Source organism: Nipponia nippon, unplaced genomic scaffold (assembly GCF_047370975.1).
Source record: "Nipponia nippon isolate SJK-2023a ecotype South Korea unplaced genomic scaffold, ASM4737097v1 scaffold_21, whole genome shotgun sequence".
In the NCBI taxonomy this organism is placed as follows: Eukaryota; Metazoa; Chordata; class Aves; order Pelecaniformes; family Threskiornithidae; genus Nipponia; species Nipponia nippon.
In genome coordinates, this window is record NW_028262338.1 from 2,744,872 (window position 1) to 2,763,529 (window position 18,658).

An 18,658-nucleotide genomic window follows, 5' to 3' on the forward strand; every position below is an offset into this window, starting at 1 on the left:
CTGCTCATTCTGACTGGAGAGCTGCCTCCTTTAGGTAGTGTGGATGTTTCTTCCAGCTTGTTTTCAAAATACTGAATTTCGATTTCTCTAGGGAGTATCTGGGATTAACTAAAAAATAAAGTGAAATAGACAGTCACGGTCATGCTGTGCATGTATGGAGCACATAATGGAGTCAAATCCAGTTGGCGGCCAGTCACGAGTGGTGTTCCTCAGGGCTCAGTGCTGGGGCCGGTCCTGTTCAATATCCTTATTGATGATCTGGATGAGGGGATCGAGTGCACCCTCAGTAAGTTTGCAGATGACACCAAGTTGGGTGGAAGTGTTGATCTGCTGGAGGGTAGGAAGGCCCTGCAGAGGGACCTGGACAGGCTGGGTCGTTGGGCCGGGGCCAACTGTATGAGGTTCAACAAGGCTCAGTGCTGGGTCCTGCACTTGGGTCACAACAGCCCCGTGCAAGGCTACAGGCTGGGGGAGGAGTGGCTGGAGAGCTGCCTGGCAGAAAAGGACCTGGGGGTGTTGGTTGACAGCCGCCTGAACATGAGCCAGCAGTGTGCCCAGGTGGCCAAGAGGGCCAATGGCATCCTGGCCTGTATCAGGAATAGTGTGGCCAGCAGGACCAGGGAGGTGATAGTGCCCCTGTACTGGGCACTGGTGAGGCCGCACCTCGAGTACTGTGTTCAGTGTTGGGCCCCTCACTACAAGAAGGACATCGAGGTGCTGGAGTGTGGCCAGAGGAGGGCAACCAAGTTGGTGAAGGGTCTGGAGCACAAGTCTTGTGAGGAGCGGCTGAGGGAACCGGGGTTGTTTAGTTTGGAGAAGAGGAGGCTGAGGGGAGACCTTATTGCTCTCTACAACTGCCTGAAAGGAGGCTGCAGCCAGGTGGGGGTCGGCCTCTTCTCCCAAGTCACAAACGGTAGGATGAGAGGAAATGGCCTCAAGTTGCACCAGGAGAGGTTTAGGTTGGATATTAGGAAAAACTTCTTCACTGAAAGGGCTGTCAGGCCCTGGCACAGGCTGCCCAGGGCAGGGGTTGAGTCTTCATCCCTGGAGGTTATTTAAAGGACGTGTAGACGTGGTGCTTAGGGACATGGTTTAGTGGTGGACTTGGCAGTGATAGGTTAACGGTTGGACTTGATGATCCTAAAGGTTTTTTCCAACCTTAATGATTCTATGATTCTAAGTATGAGCTTTAATTATAATTTTATTTTGTTTGCTTTTATTGTATACCTCAGGGCTGATACCATGGAGATATACAGTTCATTCTTATTATATATTTATTTGTAAGAAATTTTTGGGAGCTGCATAAGCTGACACTTATTTATACCACATTCGTATATATAAATATATATTTATATTTACAACTTTTGTTGCATTTGAAGATGTAAATACTGGGAACTGTTCCCATACTCAGCCTTTCTTAAAGGTAATGTGGTGTTTGAAGAATGTCTGTATAAATGTACCCAAGAACTTAATCTGAGTTGATTGAAATTAATCCTGCATTGGACTAACATCATGTTAAAATATAACAGTAAAGTACTACCTTTTAAAAGATAGTTTCACTTGTCTTAAAGAAGTAAAATTCCTTTGTTTTAAATGGAAATAGTTTTTGCTTGCTACTGTCCCTACTGATTTTACACCTGTGAGAATGCAGGAAAAATGGAAAAAGTTTGTTGTATCTGGCTTCCCTTGGCTTCAGTGGAAAAAAGTGATAATTCTGGTGTGCTTTTCTGTTAAGCGGTGGCAGAATGTTTAGTCTGCAGCGCCTGTTCTTACAAGTTGGGCTGTGGTTGGGCTCTTTCCCTTACGACAAATCACCATCGTGGCGTATGACTAGTTGTATCAGCTATAGCTGTGTGGCGTATAGTTGTATCAGCAATTGCAAGTCCCATTCATCAAGGGGCTCAGAAGCCTATACTCATTATTTTTCCACATCTGCCAATGGTGTTTCCTCTAGCATGTCAAAAACAACTCTCAAAAGACAGCGGTGTATAATGGACAGCATAATTGCGAGAATAACTTATGTCACCTCTGCGCTTTTGAGTCTCGTAATTATCTTTAAGATGATAATGTTACTTGCATGGTCTCATCCAAATTGTGCCCTTTCCTTAAATGAATTACAACTTTGACGCTTGAGCACTGCCTCGTCACTCTTGATGAGGAAAGAAAGTCCCTTCCATATCTGTTTTGTGTGTTAAAACTGTAAGAGAACAGTATGCTGTGTCAGGCAAGTAAAACCCTGCCAGGCTTCTTTTGAAATTTGTTTCTAAAATAATAAAAGCCTGTGCAGTTGCATGATCTAAGTGACTGCTTCGTATCTAATGGTAATCAGTTTTATAGAGTTGACATCCCACATTTGGGTTTCATTTCCATACAAAGTGATATTTACACATTGAGCTTTGAAATCCCTGTGGATTTTAATGGTTTTAATTTATTATTGAAATTCAACCGAACCTTCACTTGGTACCTATAATCAACAACAGCTGTAATTTTTCACCATTTTCTATAAAACTGCAGAACTCTTGTAGAGGCAAAAGAGTTGGGAGTAATGCTTTTCTTTGAAAAGCATACCAATAAATGCTAGATGCATTTTACTAAATAAAATTGATAGGGTTTAGTACCTAGTTCAGAAACTGTTTATAAACCTAAATGTTCACTGTCTTTTAATGTAAAATAGGTATATGCAGCTATTTCAGGCCTTCACGTCTTAAACTTAGTCCTGCATGTGGTCTGAAATAATTATAGTGGGCCTGTCTAAGTATCTGTGCTTTGGACCTGTTCCTACTATGTTAATTAGGGTAAATATTTTACTTGACGTCTTTTTTTAATGTGAACAATTTAAATCTGTGCACTTTTGCAAGCAATAAAAATCTTAAGAACAGACTTGGAGACAAAGAAAAGCATTTGTATATTGGAGCTCAGTGTGCAACTTTCAAGGCTCTGTGTATTCATAGAAGATGAGATTGTTGTATTTGAACATCAGAAAACACTTGAATTTCTGACTTTGAAAAATCTGTTTTTAACTGTGACCAGTGTTATACAGAATTGTGAAAATCATGCATCTTAATAAAGGGCTTCTGCCTAGCAATTTACAGCTGATCCTTAAAACTCAATGAAATATTGCCTTCATAATGAACAGGCTGTATGTGTTAAAAGCGTACAGTCCCAGATTGATATGCATACGTGTGTATGTTATCACTGTTGTGGAGATGTGGTAGCTGATTGCAGTTAGCTTTTATTGAAGACCTCGGTTTAGTTCAGTTAAACATTAATGAGCGTTTGGTACTAGGATTACACCACAAGCAAGAGTCTGAAAAAGCCTTGGGTTAGTGAAGTGAATAAAAACAAGCTGAGCACTTGTCACTGGGGTTTTGTCTCTTCAAACACGTGGTCTGGTAGTTCCATAAGACATCCTTCTGTAGATAGCCAGTCACGTCTAAATCTTCTCAAGAACATTCTAACCTGTAGAAAACAAAAGTCACCTTAGGAAGGAAGATTTTCCTTGTACTTTGAGTTTATTTGGAGATTTATTCTCCTTAGGAACTGTGTTCTAGCCCTGTCTCTAAATGCTTGGCATGTATGTTAAAGTGAAATGATTTTTTTTTTTTTTAATTGGATTTTGAGAAGGACCTGGGTCTTGGCCTGATACTTCTGAGTTCTGCACATAGAATCATAGCATTGTTTGGGTTGGAAAAGACTTTTGAGATCATCAAGTCCAGCCGTTAACCTAGCACTGCCAAGCCCACCACTAAACCATGTCCCTAAGCACCACATCTCCCCGTCTTTTAAATACCTCCAGGGATGGGGACTCAACAACCTCCCTGAGCAGCCTGTTCCAGTGCTTGACTGCCGTTTCGGTGAAGAAGTTTTTCCTAATATCCAACCTAAACCTCTCCTGGTGCAACTTGAGGCCATTTCCTCTCATCCTACCGTTTGTGACTTGGGAGAAGAGACCGACCCCCACCTGGCTGCAGCCTCCTTTCAGGTAGTTGTAGAGAGCGATAATGTCTCCCCTCAGCCTCCCCTTCTCCAGACTAAACAACCCCAGCTCCCTCAGCCGCTCCTCGTAAGGCACCAAACACGTTGTAATACCCAGTCCTGTTTGCATTCTGGAGCATAGTCTGTCGCACCGTTTCCCGAAGTGGAGGAGAGTCTTTGATTGGGGATGCTGGTGCCAGCTCTCCGGTGGCACGATGAGTTTTGTACCTCTCGTTATCTGAGGAAATGGCATTGATGACTCCTGGTGCCTCAGCAGCGGTTTGCCAGCTCTTCACCTCTGCTTCAAATCATCTTGTCGACAGCCAGAAACGGCAACATTGATCTCTCCAAGAGATGATCTCTCCAAGAGGGCAACATTGATCTCTCCAAGAAAGGCTTAGCTTTTGGGTGAATTGGTGGGGATACCTTGGTCATTCAGATTGCATTTCCAGACTTGAAGCATGAGAAGTAGCTTTGGATCCAGATTTTCACAACTGTTTTTCAGAGGATTGTTACTGCTCTTTCAAATGCAGTTGTGTGAAAGACTGAACAATTGCAAAATGTGCCTGCTTTGTCGTGTGTCACTTTTCTTAATCAGTTCTGTGCAACTACATTTAATCTGGAGAACTATCTTTTTGAAAAATAGTATTTCGCAAGGAAAAGAAAACTAAAAGCAATTGAACATGATTAAGTTGACGAATACACACATTGTATTACTCAGACTTCACATTTATTTCTAAATAGGAGATCATAAAACCATGGACTTCAGCAATCCTATGCTTACCTTGTGCTAAAAGGTGTTAGGACAGAAAGCAAGCCTTGGTGTGTGCTGTCTACCATCTTGACTGTCATCCAACTTTTTTTATGGTCTCAAAATTGTAACCTAAAGCAAATTCTTCTGAAACTACTTAAATGACATGTACATTCTTACTCACACAAAGGATTTAAAATATAACATATGGATTTCTAATAATGGAATATGCTGTATGCTGCATATGAAACTCCTAAAGTGTTTCTACTTGATTCAAAAACACTTGCCTGCTATCGAAAAACAAGTGATGCAGTAGTCCTAACTCTGAAAGGCATTTCAAGTTCTGCTCCCAAGCTGACCTGTTCACTGTCTTCTGAAAGATGATACAGCTATTCTAGAACAGGGAGAAAAAACCCAAACCACCACCACCAGAAAACCACAGAACAACGTGCTTGTCAAGTCCAGAGGATGCTGTGCAGTGTAGCCTTTTTATTAGGTTGGTTATTGGTAACTTTACAGCTCCTCGGAGTTCTCATCTCTTTTGTGGGAGGATAATTATGTAGTTTGTTGCCAGGAGATGGCAGTAACAGATAAACTTTTAAAATATTATTTTGTGCATGAACATCGTTTGAACATCTTCTACTTGTCTGTCGCTTTCTCCATTGGGAATTGTGCGTTTCACATCGGACATGTTCATGATCTTTACATTTCAAAAATTGCTCAAAACTGTAAGCAAGGCGTTGGCAATATATTCAAGTGCCAGCATGGCTGCTTTGTCCCATAACTTTTCTTTAAATACATGGTTGAAGTAAGTGCAGAGTTATGGTTTGCTTAAATGCTTTTAGTCAAGTACTACTAAGTTTTCCCATTCTAAGAACGTTAGTATACATGTGTGATGGTTGTTTTACTAAGTTATACCAATGTGCACATTATACTTCTTGACTTTAGAATGAGAAAAGCAGCCAGTAGATGGGTGCGTGTCTGTGCAGCATGGATCCTGCTGTCCCACCTTTACAACTACTAGAGATAAACAGCGGTCTTTTGACCAAAATGTGCCTGCTGAGGCCAGCTGTTCCTTTGGCCGTACAGCCACTTTCTTTGATGAACTTTGCATCGTTCATTTGCTCATTCACCTGCAGTCTTTCAGGTGCACGAGTAAAGAATTTTACACCTTAAAAGCGCAGACATTGAAAGATTTGCCTGTCATCCGCGTATCTTGTGCTACTGGCTTTTTTGGAACCCAGACATAGCTGGAGCGTGTTTTTCTTCTAACAAAGAGGAATTAAGGTCATCTGAGAAGGTTAGTTTGATGTGCGCCTCTGCTCTTCTGCCATGCCACCACTGATTAAAAATGCCTTTCATGCGGAAAGGACAGGACAGCATCCTTGTATCTCTGGGAGAGCTGGAAGCCAAAAGTCGGTGCTCTTGTCATTCTGCCACGTTTTGCAGAAATATGGTTGGCATCAGAGTGTCCACATCTCTCTTTAATAATTTCTGGGTTTGCTGGTTTAACTGTAACCTACTTCAGTGTTTATGCTTAGTTTCTTCTAACTTCTTCCAAACTTTGCAATTGTTCATTTTTATATTTAATTAGTAAGCTGGAAACATAGTAGCCTGATTCTGGTTGAACTGAGTTATTTCTGTCATTTCTTAGCACTACAGTCTCTTCTGTTACCCATTGATTTGACTAAGTATCCCTGTGTGAGGTGAATATTAATACACCTTTAGCCCTGAACTATGGTACGCGTGCTGGGAGGATGGTGAACGCGCTGACGTAGTACTCGGGAGAGGGAGAGGAAGGTGATCTAAGCTCAGATGTTGTATAAAGGCTATTGAAAGAAAAATGGTGCCATGAAATGGGAGACTTAAACACCTTTTATACAGGAACATCAGTGTACTGCTCTACTAATACAGAGTTTGCAATGACGGTGGTTAATTGCCATCCCCTCTGCGCTGTTTGCTTTGGGAGCTGCAATGCTTTATGTAGAAAATTCTTCCTCTTCAAAACGTGATGTGCTGTGTGCTGGGAAAATATGTAGAGGACTGTGTTGTATGATTGCAGCATTATAGGTGTACTAGACAGTCACTTGCTCTGTATAGGTTGAGCTTATGTTGTTGAACAGGACTATTTTGTACTGAGGTCTCAAATAACCATTAGATCTGTTTCCACTAAAACACAATGTGTGCCTGTTGATCACACCTGTAACCTTTGAAATCGGAGAAATGCTTACTCAGCAGGCCCGTTTGTTTTCTTTATTTGTATCTAGCCGTGTCCTCCCCTTTGCACAATGAATTAGCTTGTCTTCTTGATACCCAGGGATTCATGATTTTAGACTAACTCTTGAAAATGACCTTGCAATGATTATATTTTCTGCAAAAACCTTGAGAACTGTTTCAAATCACAGAACATCACAGTAAGATAAATATATCCTAAGTAAACAGTATTTAGAATCTCGAAGTTGTTATTTACTAGAAAGATTGGGATGTGGCAGACTGCAATACCACTTTTACAGTGTATTTAAATGCCCTGGCATTTTCTTATGGTGCAGCTTAAAGCTGCTCTGAGACATGGTATTGCTAGGATAGGGTTTGCTGGTTTGGAAGTGGTTAGATTTGAGATCCACCAGTTATTTGGACCTTGTTATGTTTCAGTTATTTGAATCTGTTATTACGACTGGTATTGAAAAATGTGTATAAGCCCAATTTACATTGTAGGAGCTTTCACCGTTCTTTAAAGCCTTTTTATACTTTTATAAATTACATAGAAGAAATGAACAAAGCTTTTCAACTACATGTATTGGTTTCTCCTTTCTATTGCTGTTCATTTTTACGAAGGCCACATCAAATTTAGCATGCAGTGGAGGACTATATGGACACAATTTCTTAATTCTTTAAAAAATTAACAGTAGTTTCTTTGATTTTTTCGGGACTATTTGAAGCCTAAAGAAGGCCGTCATGAGATAAAGTGGAAAATTAAAAAGGTTGTCATCTCCTAGTTTGAAAGATTCTTTTCATGCTTGGCCAAGTGGCATACGTTATTCACGAAAATGAAGCTATTCTAGATCTCTGATTTAGCGGACTTTTTGGGAAAGCAAAATTGCAGGTCCTTTGAAATAAGTAACAGACTTACCAGTGATTTTTTTTTTTTTTTTTTGTGGGACCAATGACACTGTAGTTGGAATATGAACAAGAAAAGTTTGATTGCTGTTTTAAATTTAGTGCAAGTATATTATCTAAGTGGTTTCTGTGTATGTACCTTTACTCAACTACAATCATGTTTTTAAATTTAACACCCTCAGCAGGAGAGAAGATCTAGGCAAAGACCATAAGCATATGCGTGCAGTGTTCCACCTGTTTTGTGTCTTGACAGATCTGTGGTGACAGCTTACCGTATTAATCATCTTTATTGATGTGCATATTCTTTCTATCAGCTTCAGTTTAAGTACCTAGTGCTTTTGGATAAGTACTAACTGATATTTATGAAATAATATATCGCAGCACAGTGCCTTACACAGCCCTGGACCAATGGGCAGGACCCCAATTCTGGTATATTTGAGCTTCTGCTGGCTAGTTGAGTGCGTTGAATATGTAAATCTAACCCTACCATGATATAAAAGAATCACAGGGGTCAATAAGCTGCTTCTGGTAGCTAGGATCTTCATGATGAAAGTCAGTTTTTCCCCAGTCTGCTAATAACTGTTGCTTGTTGACCAATGTACCTTATGCTGCAGGTGCAATTAGACATCCCAGAAACTACATCTACCTGGGCGACTCTCGTGCTCTAAGTACTGCCAAAGGGCTTTCATTTGGAGTAACGTTGTTTGACTTGGGAGTTTTCTTGTGGGACGTTGCTGAACTCATTCTTTGACCCAGTAAAGCTAGCGTCGTCAAATCAGTATACAAACTCACAGATCACTCCGTTGCTGTAGAAGGTAGCGTGCCCTGAGGGTGGGAGAGCAGCAGATGCAGTAAAGATGCTAAGATAATATCTGTTTATACGGCCATTGTAAATACATTGGGAAATCTTTGTGCAGCTAAACTAAATTTACTTTGCCCTGGAATTTAGGTGCAGAAGCTGAGCTGTCACCTCTCATTATTTGAGAGGTTACTTGACTCCTGCTGATCCTGAGGTCTCTTAGCTGATTCTCATACTAGAAAGAATTGCATCCATTGGCCCCAAAATAAATGCTGTATTGAGTGTTACAGTCTGATTTACTCAACTTGAAGTTGTTTCAAAAAGCTCATCCCTCTTGATTTTTTTCTCTAGCTGAAGAGAAGCCTCAAAACCCCCAGCTTCTGGTAAAAGTCATTCAGTAATAATTTCTCAAAGTATGGAGTCTAGTGGCGGTAAACCATGAATGGGGATAATGGCTTTAGATGTTAAAGCACCATTTGCAATTAACAAATTACTGTTGAACTCACTCACTGATTTCCCCTTCCTACACCAGGCTGCAGGGCATGGTGTCTCTGGCATATGCTCTGTCACCACAGTCCTGAAGAAAATTCAGGAGTGGACTTGGCACCTGCAGAGTATAGAAAGAGGTTAAATAGAAGAGATGTCCTTGCCTTTGATGCAAGAAAGTTTTGCAGAATCTTTGCTCATGCTTCTATTGGATATGTCTGCATTTGTTCCTGTGGAGTCCTGTCTTCTGCTGAGTTGAATTATCTGTTGTTGTATGTGAGGGAATAGTAAAAGAATCAGTATTTTAATTTGTTATTACTGCTGCTTAGTAAAGCATCTCCTTGAAGATGGTCGTCTTTTTGGATCATGCCCCGTGCATTAGGTGCTTAAAAAGTCCAGGATTCTGTGCCCAGAAGCAGCACAATGCTTTCTGCTGCTTACATACTATGCTGAATTTTGGGTTGCGCTCATTCTCGCTCTGGAAATGGGACAGTCCAGTAGGCAGACTGTACTAGAAAAGGAGTAGAGAGATATTTTGGTGTACCTGTTTGGATTAACTTGTAACTGGTGCGTCTATGTATGATAATTTAATTATCATGTTGCTCCAGTGCCTTAAAGCTGTGTTGGCTTTCTCTGCATGTATTGCAAAACTTGTTTAGTAGTTTACTGTGAAGTGATTGACGTTTTGATTGCCTTTATTTCTTTGTAGAGCAAGGCTTAGATCACATAGCAGAAAACATCCTTTCCTATCTTGATGCCAGATCACTCTGTGCAGCAGAGCTGGTATGTAAGGAATGGCAGAGAGTCATCTCTGAGGGAATGCTATGGAAAAAATTGATTGAAAGAATGGTACGCACAGATCCGCTATGGAAGGGACTGTCAGAAAGAAGGGGTTGGTAAGTACCTTGATAATAACTAAATTCACCTTTTACAATGTTCTCCTTCACAAATGTCCCTAATCATGAGCTCTGCCAAAACGTAAGTTTATAGTAAATTGATGTCACTGAGATCCTTACCTCTGCCGTGGACTAGTGGGGGCAGCTACGGCAAAAGCTGTCAGCTCCCATTTCTACTTTGGCTTTGCCCCCTCTCCTTTTGTGCACCAGTGTCTTTCAACACTTGCTTTCTTGCGGTAAGTCTGTCTGCAAATTTGTAATTTCTGTTTTGTAGGGAGAACTGATGTGTAGAATCAGCTCACAAAAACTAGCAACAACATGTGTTGCAGGGCTTTTTCTTGAGTGAAGTATTTCCAATTAAACTTTTTTTTTTTGCTTAAAAAGTAAAATAGCTGATCGGGCTGCAGAAGCCTCTTTCAAAGAGAAACCATTTATGTTTGTGGCAATGGAGTTTTTCTGTCCTTTACCAGTATCTGAAGAGATAAGATGTTCTGTTTTAGAAACCTGCTTTTCTGTGCTCTCTAGTGGTGTGCCTAAGAAAACGCAAGGCATATTGTAAAGAGCAAGAGGACGACACCCTGCTGGCTAAAAGCCTTATGAAGCAGTGAGCTCTAATTTAGAAAACCATAAGGAAAATACCTGTTATCTTTTTAGTCTTGGACATTTTAAATAACAGCTGTCAAATCGTAAAGTCACAAGGGTTCTAACGGCAATACTAAAAATTCTTACAAGTATTCTGTGAGAATATGTCAAGGTTTTGTTCTGTGCAGATTTTGAATTCCTTTAAAGTTTGGATTCTTTGTGATAAATTGAAAAATATGTTTCTGGTTCTTTCTAGGGATCAGTACCTGTTTAAAAACAGACCAACAGATGGCCCCCCAAATTCATTTTACAGGTCCTTATACCCAAAGATAATACAGGATATAGAGGTACGTTTTCTGATATATAATATCTGCAGGAGAAATACTGTTGCATATTGTTAGTGTTTGAAAGATGGTGCATGTTGGAGCAATGAAGCATATCCTATGTATCTGTAGCACTACTACTTTGTGAGCTCTGGCTCTTCAGACAACGTAAGAAATACCCTCAGCAACTTACTGCTGCAGTACGTGCATTAACGTATTGCTTTAAGTGTTACCACAGTTGTCTTTGCGTTTAATGATCTTTGCCACTCTTCTGGGACTATGGATTTTAATAAAATAGCTGTTTTAGGAAAGTTACTACTCCAAGACAATTCCACGTCTTGCTGAATGTTCTAATATATTGGTGACGCTCACTTAGAAAGTGATCTGAGGGTTAATGCCTTAACCACCAATCACTTAAAACCTTGCTCATTTAGTAACTTATTACTTCTAAAGCAGTCACTGTTGCAAATACAGCTTTCTTCAGGGTATGGGATTCTTTTTCCCCCCTCGAGTGGTTGATGAGAACAATCAATGATAAACACAGTCAGGGGTATTGGTGGCGAAAAGACTGTAGAAATGACTATTCTTTTCTTTGATATAAAATCTTGCTTATCTTGTTTAAGAGATACAAAGTTGGGCTTGCTCACTTATTTTAAAATGTTTCTGATAAATCAGGATCATCTTGGTATCCTGCCTACCAGCAGAAAATCTGTCTTGCTCAGTTTGCTGTGTACCCACCGCAAAACTCTTATGTTATAGCACAGACTGTAATGGATTTATTTCAACCACGTGATGGATGTGAAATTATTGGTCTGAAATTCATTAGTGGGGAAACATGTGTTTTGATGTTTAAGACAGATGTGAACTAATGGAATCATTCTGCTATGGCAAATGTGAGTTTGTGTTGCTTGGCACTCAGTAAACAAAATTATTCAGAACTCTTTAACCTATCTGTAAAATGTATCTACTGGAAAACATAATCCAATTCTCAAATATTTTTTATAACCCTTGCTACACTATTTATAAACATTTAAAGAACTAAGCATGAAATGTAGCCTGGGCAAAATAAGATCAAACTTGATATTTACTTGTGAGCTGAATGATACGCATTCTGTTATTTCAAGGGAGATCTCTACTCTCTGTAAGGAATGACAGAGTGATATTGCAATGATAAGAAGCCTATGGGATTAAGGAGAACTCTTAATGTGATGTTTTCTTGTGTTCTGCAAAATTCTGGCACTGCTCAATAACGAAAATGGGCGAAAAGCGGTGTGAAAAGATGACCTTTGAGATGATGTAGAACACTGAAGGAGTTCAACATTATTATAACTCAGATTTTTTTAAAGTTTATTTTTCTGAAACTCATTTGTTTAAGTGGAAGTGGAACATTTGTATAGGAATTCTTATTATTAGAGATGGGAGCGTTCCTTAGAGATGTTCTGAGGCCATTCAGCCTTTGAACTGTCACAATCTGCTATTGAATACTTCCATTCTTTAGTTGCTGTAGATGTGCTTTTACAATGCACAAAAATGAAGCTCCTGAATTGGACAGTTTTTGCTAGTATGAAATAAGCAGGAAAAAACCAAACCCTTCAGGCTTCGCTTGTTGCTAATATATTAAATATAAAAATTTTCAGTCTCTAAATATCTAGGAGTAGGGAACGAGTATGCCGCTAAAAATACATCACGGTAATGAACATGTTCCTTGGAAACCTGAATTTCATTAAGATAATAGTAAATACATCAAACCCTCAAATTAGGAGAAAAGTTTGCACGGCACTGCCTGAAAAGTAAGGGCTCGTGTATTCAATATGGATAGAAAATGCATCGGTGTTTGGAAGTCAAGAAACACAGTTTTAAAATACTCTTTTGAACCCTAACTTTCTTACAGAGTTTCAACTCATAATTTCGTATTTTTCATTATATAATGCTCAGGAGGATGGCGTGATAAATGTAGTATATGCAGAGTAAGAGGTTATCTCATGTCAGGCTTTGAGATGGAGCTGGAACGGTAGAACGCGCTGTATGTAAAACATGCCATGCCACTAGTACTTAAAAATATTAATGTGAGTAATGAGCGTGGGAAAAGAGTTGTCTTTTCTGCGGTGTACAAAGAGTAAACTGTAAGCTGTTGCCATAGCTTCTGCCCATTGCAAACTGTCTGGCAATCCAGCTACTTTTACATATGATTTCCGTAGTTTCTATCTAATGCTTATATCCTTAACAATCTTAAATATTACTGGAGCATATGGGAAACTCCTGTGCGTCTCAGGCTCAGATGGGGGGAGGCAAGGATGGAGAAGCAGAATTAGGGCTGTTCAGGGAAAATCTCCTGTAGTTCTGTACTTTCCATTCCATGCTTGTGTCTATAAACCTATGAAAAACCTTTGGTTGTTAGTGGTCATTGGTCACCTGGGGTAGAATTTAAGGTATCGGCAACTAACCTCAACACTGTCCATGGCCCGTGGATGCTTTGGTAGAGCAGTAAAGCTGAAAGGAGCCACGACCTGTCAGCTGTGGGCTCTTCCCTCTGAACTTCACTTTAGCAAAAGTAACTGTAAGCCTCTGTTTGCCCAAATTCAGGAAACAAATGCGTCTTTGTCCGGTTTTCTAGAATGGTGAAGTTTCTCTTTGAAAACTAATGGCTACTTCCAGAATCATCACTGCTCCGTTTATACAGGCAGCGCATTTCCCACTCCTGGTTCTTCAAAATTGCTGAACTGGAGGCGGAAGGCAGAAGGACAGGGGGATTGTGCCACATCAAATTTTTCCCTGTTTACATATTTCCTTCAAGCCTTCTGAAATATTGCTGTTTTCCAGGTTTCCAACCTGGAGTGGGGTTAGTGTTTCTGCTGATAGTCAAGAGTCCAATAATTCTTCCACTTCCAAAAGTCTATTATAATTTTTCTAATAATTCACCCTTTAAAGCACTTTGTGAAAAGTGCTTCCCTAAAGGACTGTCAAAAGAAGCTTTTAACACTGTTTAAAAATGTAGATGGTGAGTAACAATAACAACAAAACTTAGCTATAAGATTAGGAGCACTTCTTAACTTTTTCTCCCCTTATTCTGTTTTTAACCCTAAAGTCATGCTCTCCCTCAGTTTCATACTCTTCCCATGCCTTCATTTTTCAAAGCAATGTGCAGAAGCTCTTAAATAAGACTTTCATCTTAGCTGTGATGAAGAACTTTGTATCTCTGAATACTAAAATGTTTTTTCTTCAAATATTTGCCTGGACCTTTAATAAGATCTTTCTGTTTCTGTCAGAGGGTCAGAGTTTAGGGCGCTAGTGATGAGCCAAAGGCTACCGTATTAGCATTTATGTAATCATACAAGTATTTTTATAAGACATTTATCTTGTGTCCAAAGGACTTGATTTTTTAATACAGTAAAACGTATTTGATATAACACAAAAATCTTGTCATTCAGAATTTTACCTGTGGAGCACAAAGATTAACCAAATTCTGCTAGACTGTTTCTAATGATAAGAGTTATTAATTTTCTGCAGCTGGTACTAAACTGGGTTGTGGGTAGAGATAAGCTCAAAGGAGAAGGCGCGCTCTCCTTTGGATTGACTGACAGAATTTGAAAAGTAATCTGAAACCTGAATTAACAATTGGAAGAAAAAATGAGGAATGATAAATAGCAAATTTGAATTCTTTCCCTTGGGCTCTGTTTGCATTTTGGGTCAAAAGTCCATGCAACCACAAAGTGTTGTTAGCTGCAAGGTAATACAAGCAATGATTTGGCAAAGTGAGGTTCCCTTGCCTCTCTGAAAATTTATTAGTGCCAATATCTGTTTATGTCATGCCAAACACATTTTAGGAACATAATGTCACTTCTGAAATCATTGGATTTGAAAATAAGAGGACATTTAGAGATCTGAAACCAAATTCTTGGAAAGAGGTGGTTACTCTCCACCTCCACTGTGAAGCCAAATATTTAATTAGGTTTCATTTCACAAGAGGTGGTCCAGTAATTTTAAATGTCTCCAAGTCAGATGGTGAATTGCCAAGCTTCTTTAGGAGCTTTTTTAAAGGGAAAACCTGATTTGGGGCTTATCCTAGAAAAGTGAACCTGGGTTTGCAAGACCTTGTTTATGGAGATGGTCGGGTTGGTGCGGGGTGTCCTGTGCCTGGGTGCAGTCCCAAAGCGTTGTGGGGAAGGTCAGCTGTTTTAATGGGACTGTGTTAATCGGCACGTTGCCAGGATGGGAACTTTAATACTGCTGATTCCAGAACCCCAAGTCCCTGGATTTTTTCCATATTATTTGTGAAGCTTGGCCAACTATTCTGTTTTCCCCTCAGGATTAGCACAAGTATCTATTTCTTGTGATGAGTTGAAAAGACTTATTTCATAAATGTTCCCCTTATCTTTAGGCACATGGCAAGTGCCCTCGTCTTGTTTCCATGGTCGCTTAGGTCCACCTAATTAGGATGAGAATTAAAATGTGATTTTGCTGAAGACGTTAGGAAAATGTGGTACCAGGCCATCAGATAAATACCATGTGTTCTTACGAATTTTGAAAAAGTTCAGATTTTAGGACTGGAACCGAAATTTTAAAACCTTGGGAAAATTTGAAAAGGGGAAGAAGTCAGCTCTCCCCCTCAGTCACTGCCAGCACTGGGAGATCTTTGTTGATGAAAGTTGCAGTGTATAATTTCTGAGGGAAATGGGTTTGTTTAGTACTGTTCTAATTATGATGCTGGAGAAATTTTATGTGCGTGTGTGGGGAGAATCTGGTCAGCGTTATATGCCTAGAAATTTTTTCAGCCAGCCTTTGAAATCTGTACTCCGCAAGCACTTTCCAAAAGGCATTTCTTAAAAATGAAACTGGCCAAGGAAAGGAGAGGCTTTTGAGCGGCAGGGACAAAGTTTTTCTGGTGCACGGCACAGGTTTCGGCTCTCACGTCTGAACAGGGCAGAAGACTCCTCTTCCAGGTGCCCCTAGCATGGGACACATCCTTGACTTGGCTTTTTGTGTTCAATTTGCCCACATCACACCTACTTTTTGCACAAACAAGCATAAAAGGCTGCCTTTTTCTTCTGCAGATTTGAAAGAGGGATTCACTGTTCCTGTTTGAGTACTTCAAATGCCCCTATGTTCTGATAGGGCCTGATAAGTACCTGTTTAAATATAACTTTGTGTTTTTATGGTGTTACGCATAAACTTAGTTATTGTTTCCAATGGAACCTAAAAGGTGCAATAATTTTGTTTTTCAGCAGCGTTGTTCTTTGTCAGGTGTTGTGGATAGTCCAGATGCATGTGTCGTTGAAGTGCCTCCGAGGACCTCTCTCTGTTTTCATTGCTGTTGGCTTGTATTTTTAAGATTTCCTCTCCAGATAGCAGTACTTCTCCTCTATCGCTTCGGTGTAAGCAGGAGTCCATTTAAAGTTGGTATATTTTGATGTTGCATCTGTAACCTGAAAGCTTGACGTTTTACTGTCTCTTAAGTGTGTTAGACCTAGTGGATGGAAGCTGGTGGAAATGAGGAACCTTTAAGAGAAAACCAGCGAGACCCATCCGTGGGTGTTACTGCGATCATTGCAGCTGCAGAGACGAAAAAGGTTTTCTTCATCAGATGCTGCCCTTAGATCTCTTCTGGGATCTCGTGCTTTGTGGCTGTGTTTGCAGAGCTGCTTGATAGAGCAGACAGACCTTTCAGCTAAGAGGGGCTGCTCTGTTCATCTGCATCCTCCTGTTAGAGGTTTTCCTGAGCAGGAGTTGAGAGGATTCTTTACTCCCTCCCTGGGGAAACAGAACAACTGTACCGGTCAGATCAAAGATCTAGCACAGCATCCTGGCTCTTGACAGCCCCAGTAACAGATGCATGGGGCAGAGCCCAGGGACGTGATGCAGCCAGACGTCATTTACGTGGGAGTAATCAAAGTCTCTCATTTCCTGCCTCATTTGCCGTCTCCCTCAACAAATCAGTCACTACCACCATCCTGGGCAGTAAGATGAACTGCTGTTCTTTAGGTCTGAAACGTCAGTTTATGTTGCCTTTTTTTATCTGACTTGCCTAAGCTCTCCCTGGTGTATAACACCATTTTGACACTTAGAGAACATGCTGTCCTTTCTTCATGCCTGATGAAACGGTCAGTATTATACTGTCAGCTTTCTCCCAGAGTGATTTCCTATATTCCTTGTGTGTCAGTGGCCTTTAATGCAGTTTCTGCAAGTCTTCTCCTCTTCCTCTGTAAGACATTAGCATATTCCGCTGTCCAGATTTACCTCGCTCAGCATCATAAGGTTGATCTGTTCTTTTTAAATGTGGCTTTAAAAAAGGTTCAGCAAAGCTGCAGCGAGTCTCAGGAAGAGTTTTACTTGGTCGACCTTTTTGAGCAGCTGCATACATATTGGATCAATCGCATGCAGAAAGAGACAACACTTCATCAATTTATATTGTCCACGTTTGGATCTTGTCTAAGCAGCTGTAAACATTAGGAACTTAATTTTTAGGTCTCAAATTCTGCCAAAAAATCATGATTTAATTGTAACACTTGGTAGGAAAAGCTTCCCATTGCTTTTCCTCTGGAGTTGTTTAGATTTTTGGACTTCAGTGTTTTACGGTTTTTCTTCTGGTCTTGGAGTTCATACTAAAAGTGATATTTTACCCCAAACTCACCTGAAAGCCCATGTAGTGTTCAGCCATGGAGTGGCTCTCAGTAGTATGCTCCTCGCTTTTTGGCCTTGCTTTAATTTCAGACTGTTCTTCAAAACATATCCTGAGTATCCTGTGATTTTTATAAATCAAGCCAGAAGCCCACTTTTTAGTTATTGGAAGTCCCCGTCCCCCCCCCACCCTGTCCCCATTTAATTTTTGTGAAAGTGGGCCTTTCTGCTTTTATTAAGCAAATGCACACTGAACTTTAAATATATACATGCATATGTATAGAAATAAGCATATGTTATATGTTAGTGGGGTATAGTGGATCCCTATTTCTCTATTTGTTAGTCTTGCTTCTGTGATTGTTCATGAAGGTGGTTTTTATTCTTACGTGCCTCTTCTGTTTGTGTGAAATGAGGTAAATACCAAAAATGAGTTGATTGCTGTTTTGAATTAATCTTTGCTCAGCTTTACTTCCTTGCATTTGTTTACTATGTTACTGTTTACTACCTCTTCCCATGTAGCATGGCAGCAATTTCTTCCACGTAACTTCTTTTTTTCTTCTGCACTTTCTCTTAGCTCTAATTGTGAATAATCTAAAATATGAAGAATTCTTGGTAGTGGAAGGCACAAATTCTTTTGATGAGCAGTAGTGCCTACATTTTCAGATCAGTAGTGTATAAACTTTAACTTAAGTACTAAATAGTTCTCATTTGAGGGATGCAGTCTCATGGAGCTCCCAGTTGTACAGCTGCCGCCTCCTACGTTTCAAATCATCTTGAGAGTAAAATCCAAATCTAGTCGCTCTTCTGAATCCTGTAGTGTAGCACGAATCATGTTGGTTCATCCTTTTCATGGAATAGGATAAGAGAATTAATAGGGAAAGGCAATATGCTTAACGGTAAAAGTAGGATGATAAGTGGCAAGATATGGTGGTGGATGGTTTGTGGCACTTGGTGTTCTCTCTTCTAACAGCAGTGCCAGTTCAAGATGTTGGTACGTTAGTATGGACATCTGTATACCCTGCTGCTTTCTTCCAAAGATACGTTTACTGGCTCAGGTGACAATATGCTCAAGTCTTAGTGAACGTGTAATTAGGTATATCATGCCTTCAGCCAA

At 40.1% G+C, this 18,658-nt stretch overlaps 1 protein-coding gene across 10 annotated transcripts in view; it reads left to right on the forward strand.

Annotated features, from left to right (window-relative positions):
- Positions 1-18,658, forward strand: part of FBXW11 (F-box and WD repeat domain containing 11) — a 77,226-nt gene that overhangs the window by 40,973 nt on the left and 17,595 nt on the right. For all 10 annotated transcript variants that reach the window (XR_015705266.1, XR_015705267.1, XM_087760004.1 and 7 more), the window contains 2 exons: positions 9,838-10,024; positions 10,863-10,953. Coding sequence is in view for 8 of the 10 variants with exons in the window: in XM_087760004.1 (XP_087616130.1) it covers positions 9,838-10,024; positions 10,863-10,953 (278 nt within the window). In the remaining 2 variants the exon portion in view is untranslated. The remainder of the gene's footprint in view (positions 1-9,837; positions 10,025-10,862; positions 10,954-18,658) is intronic.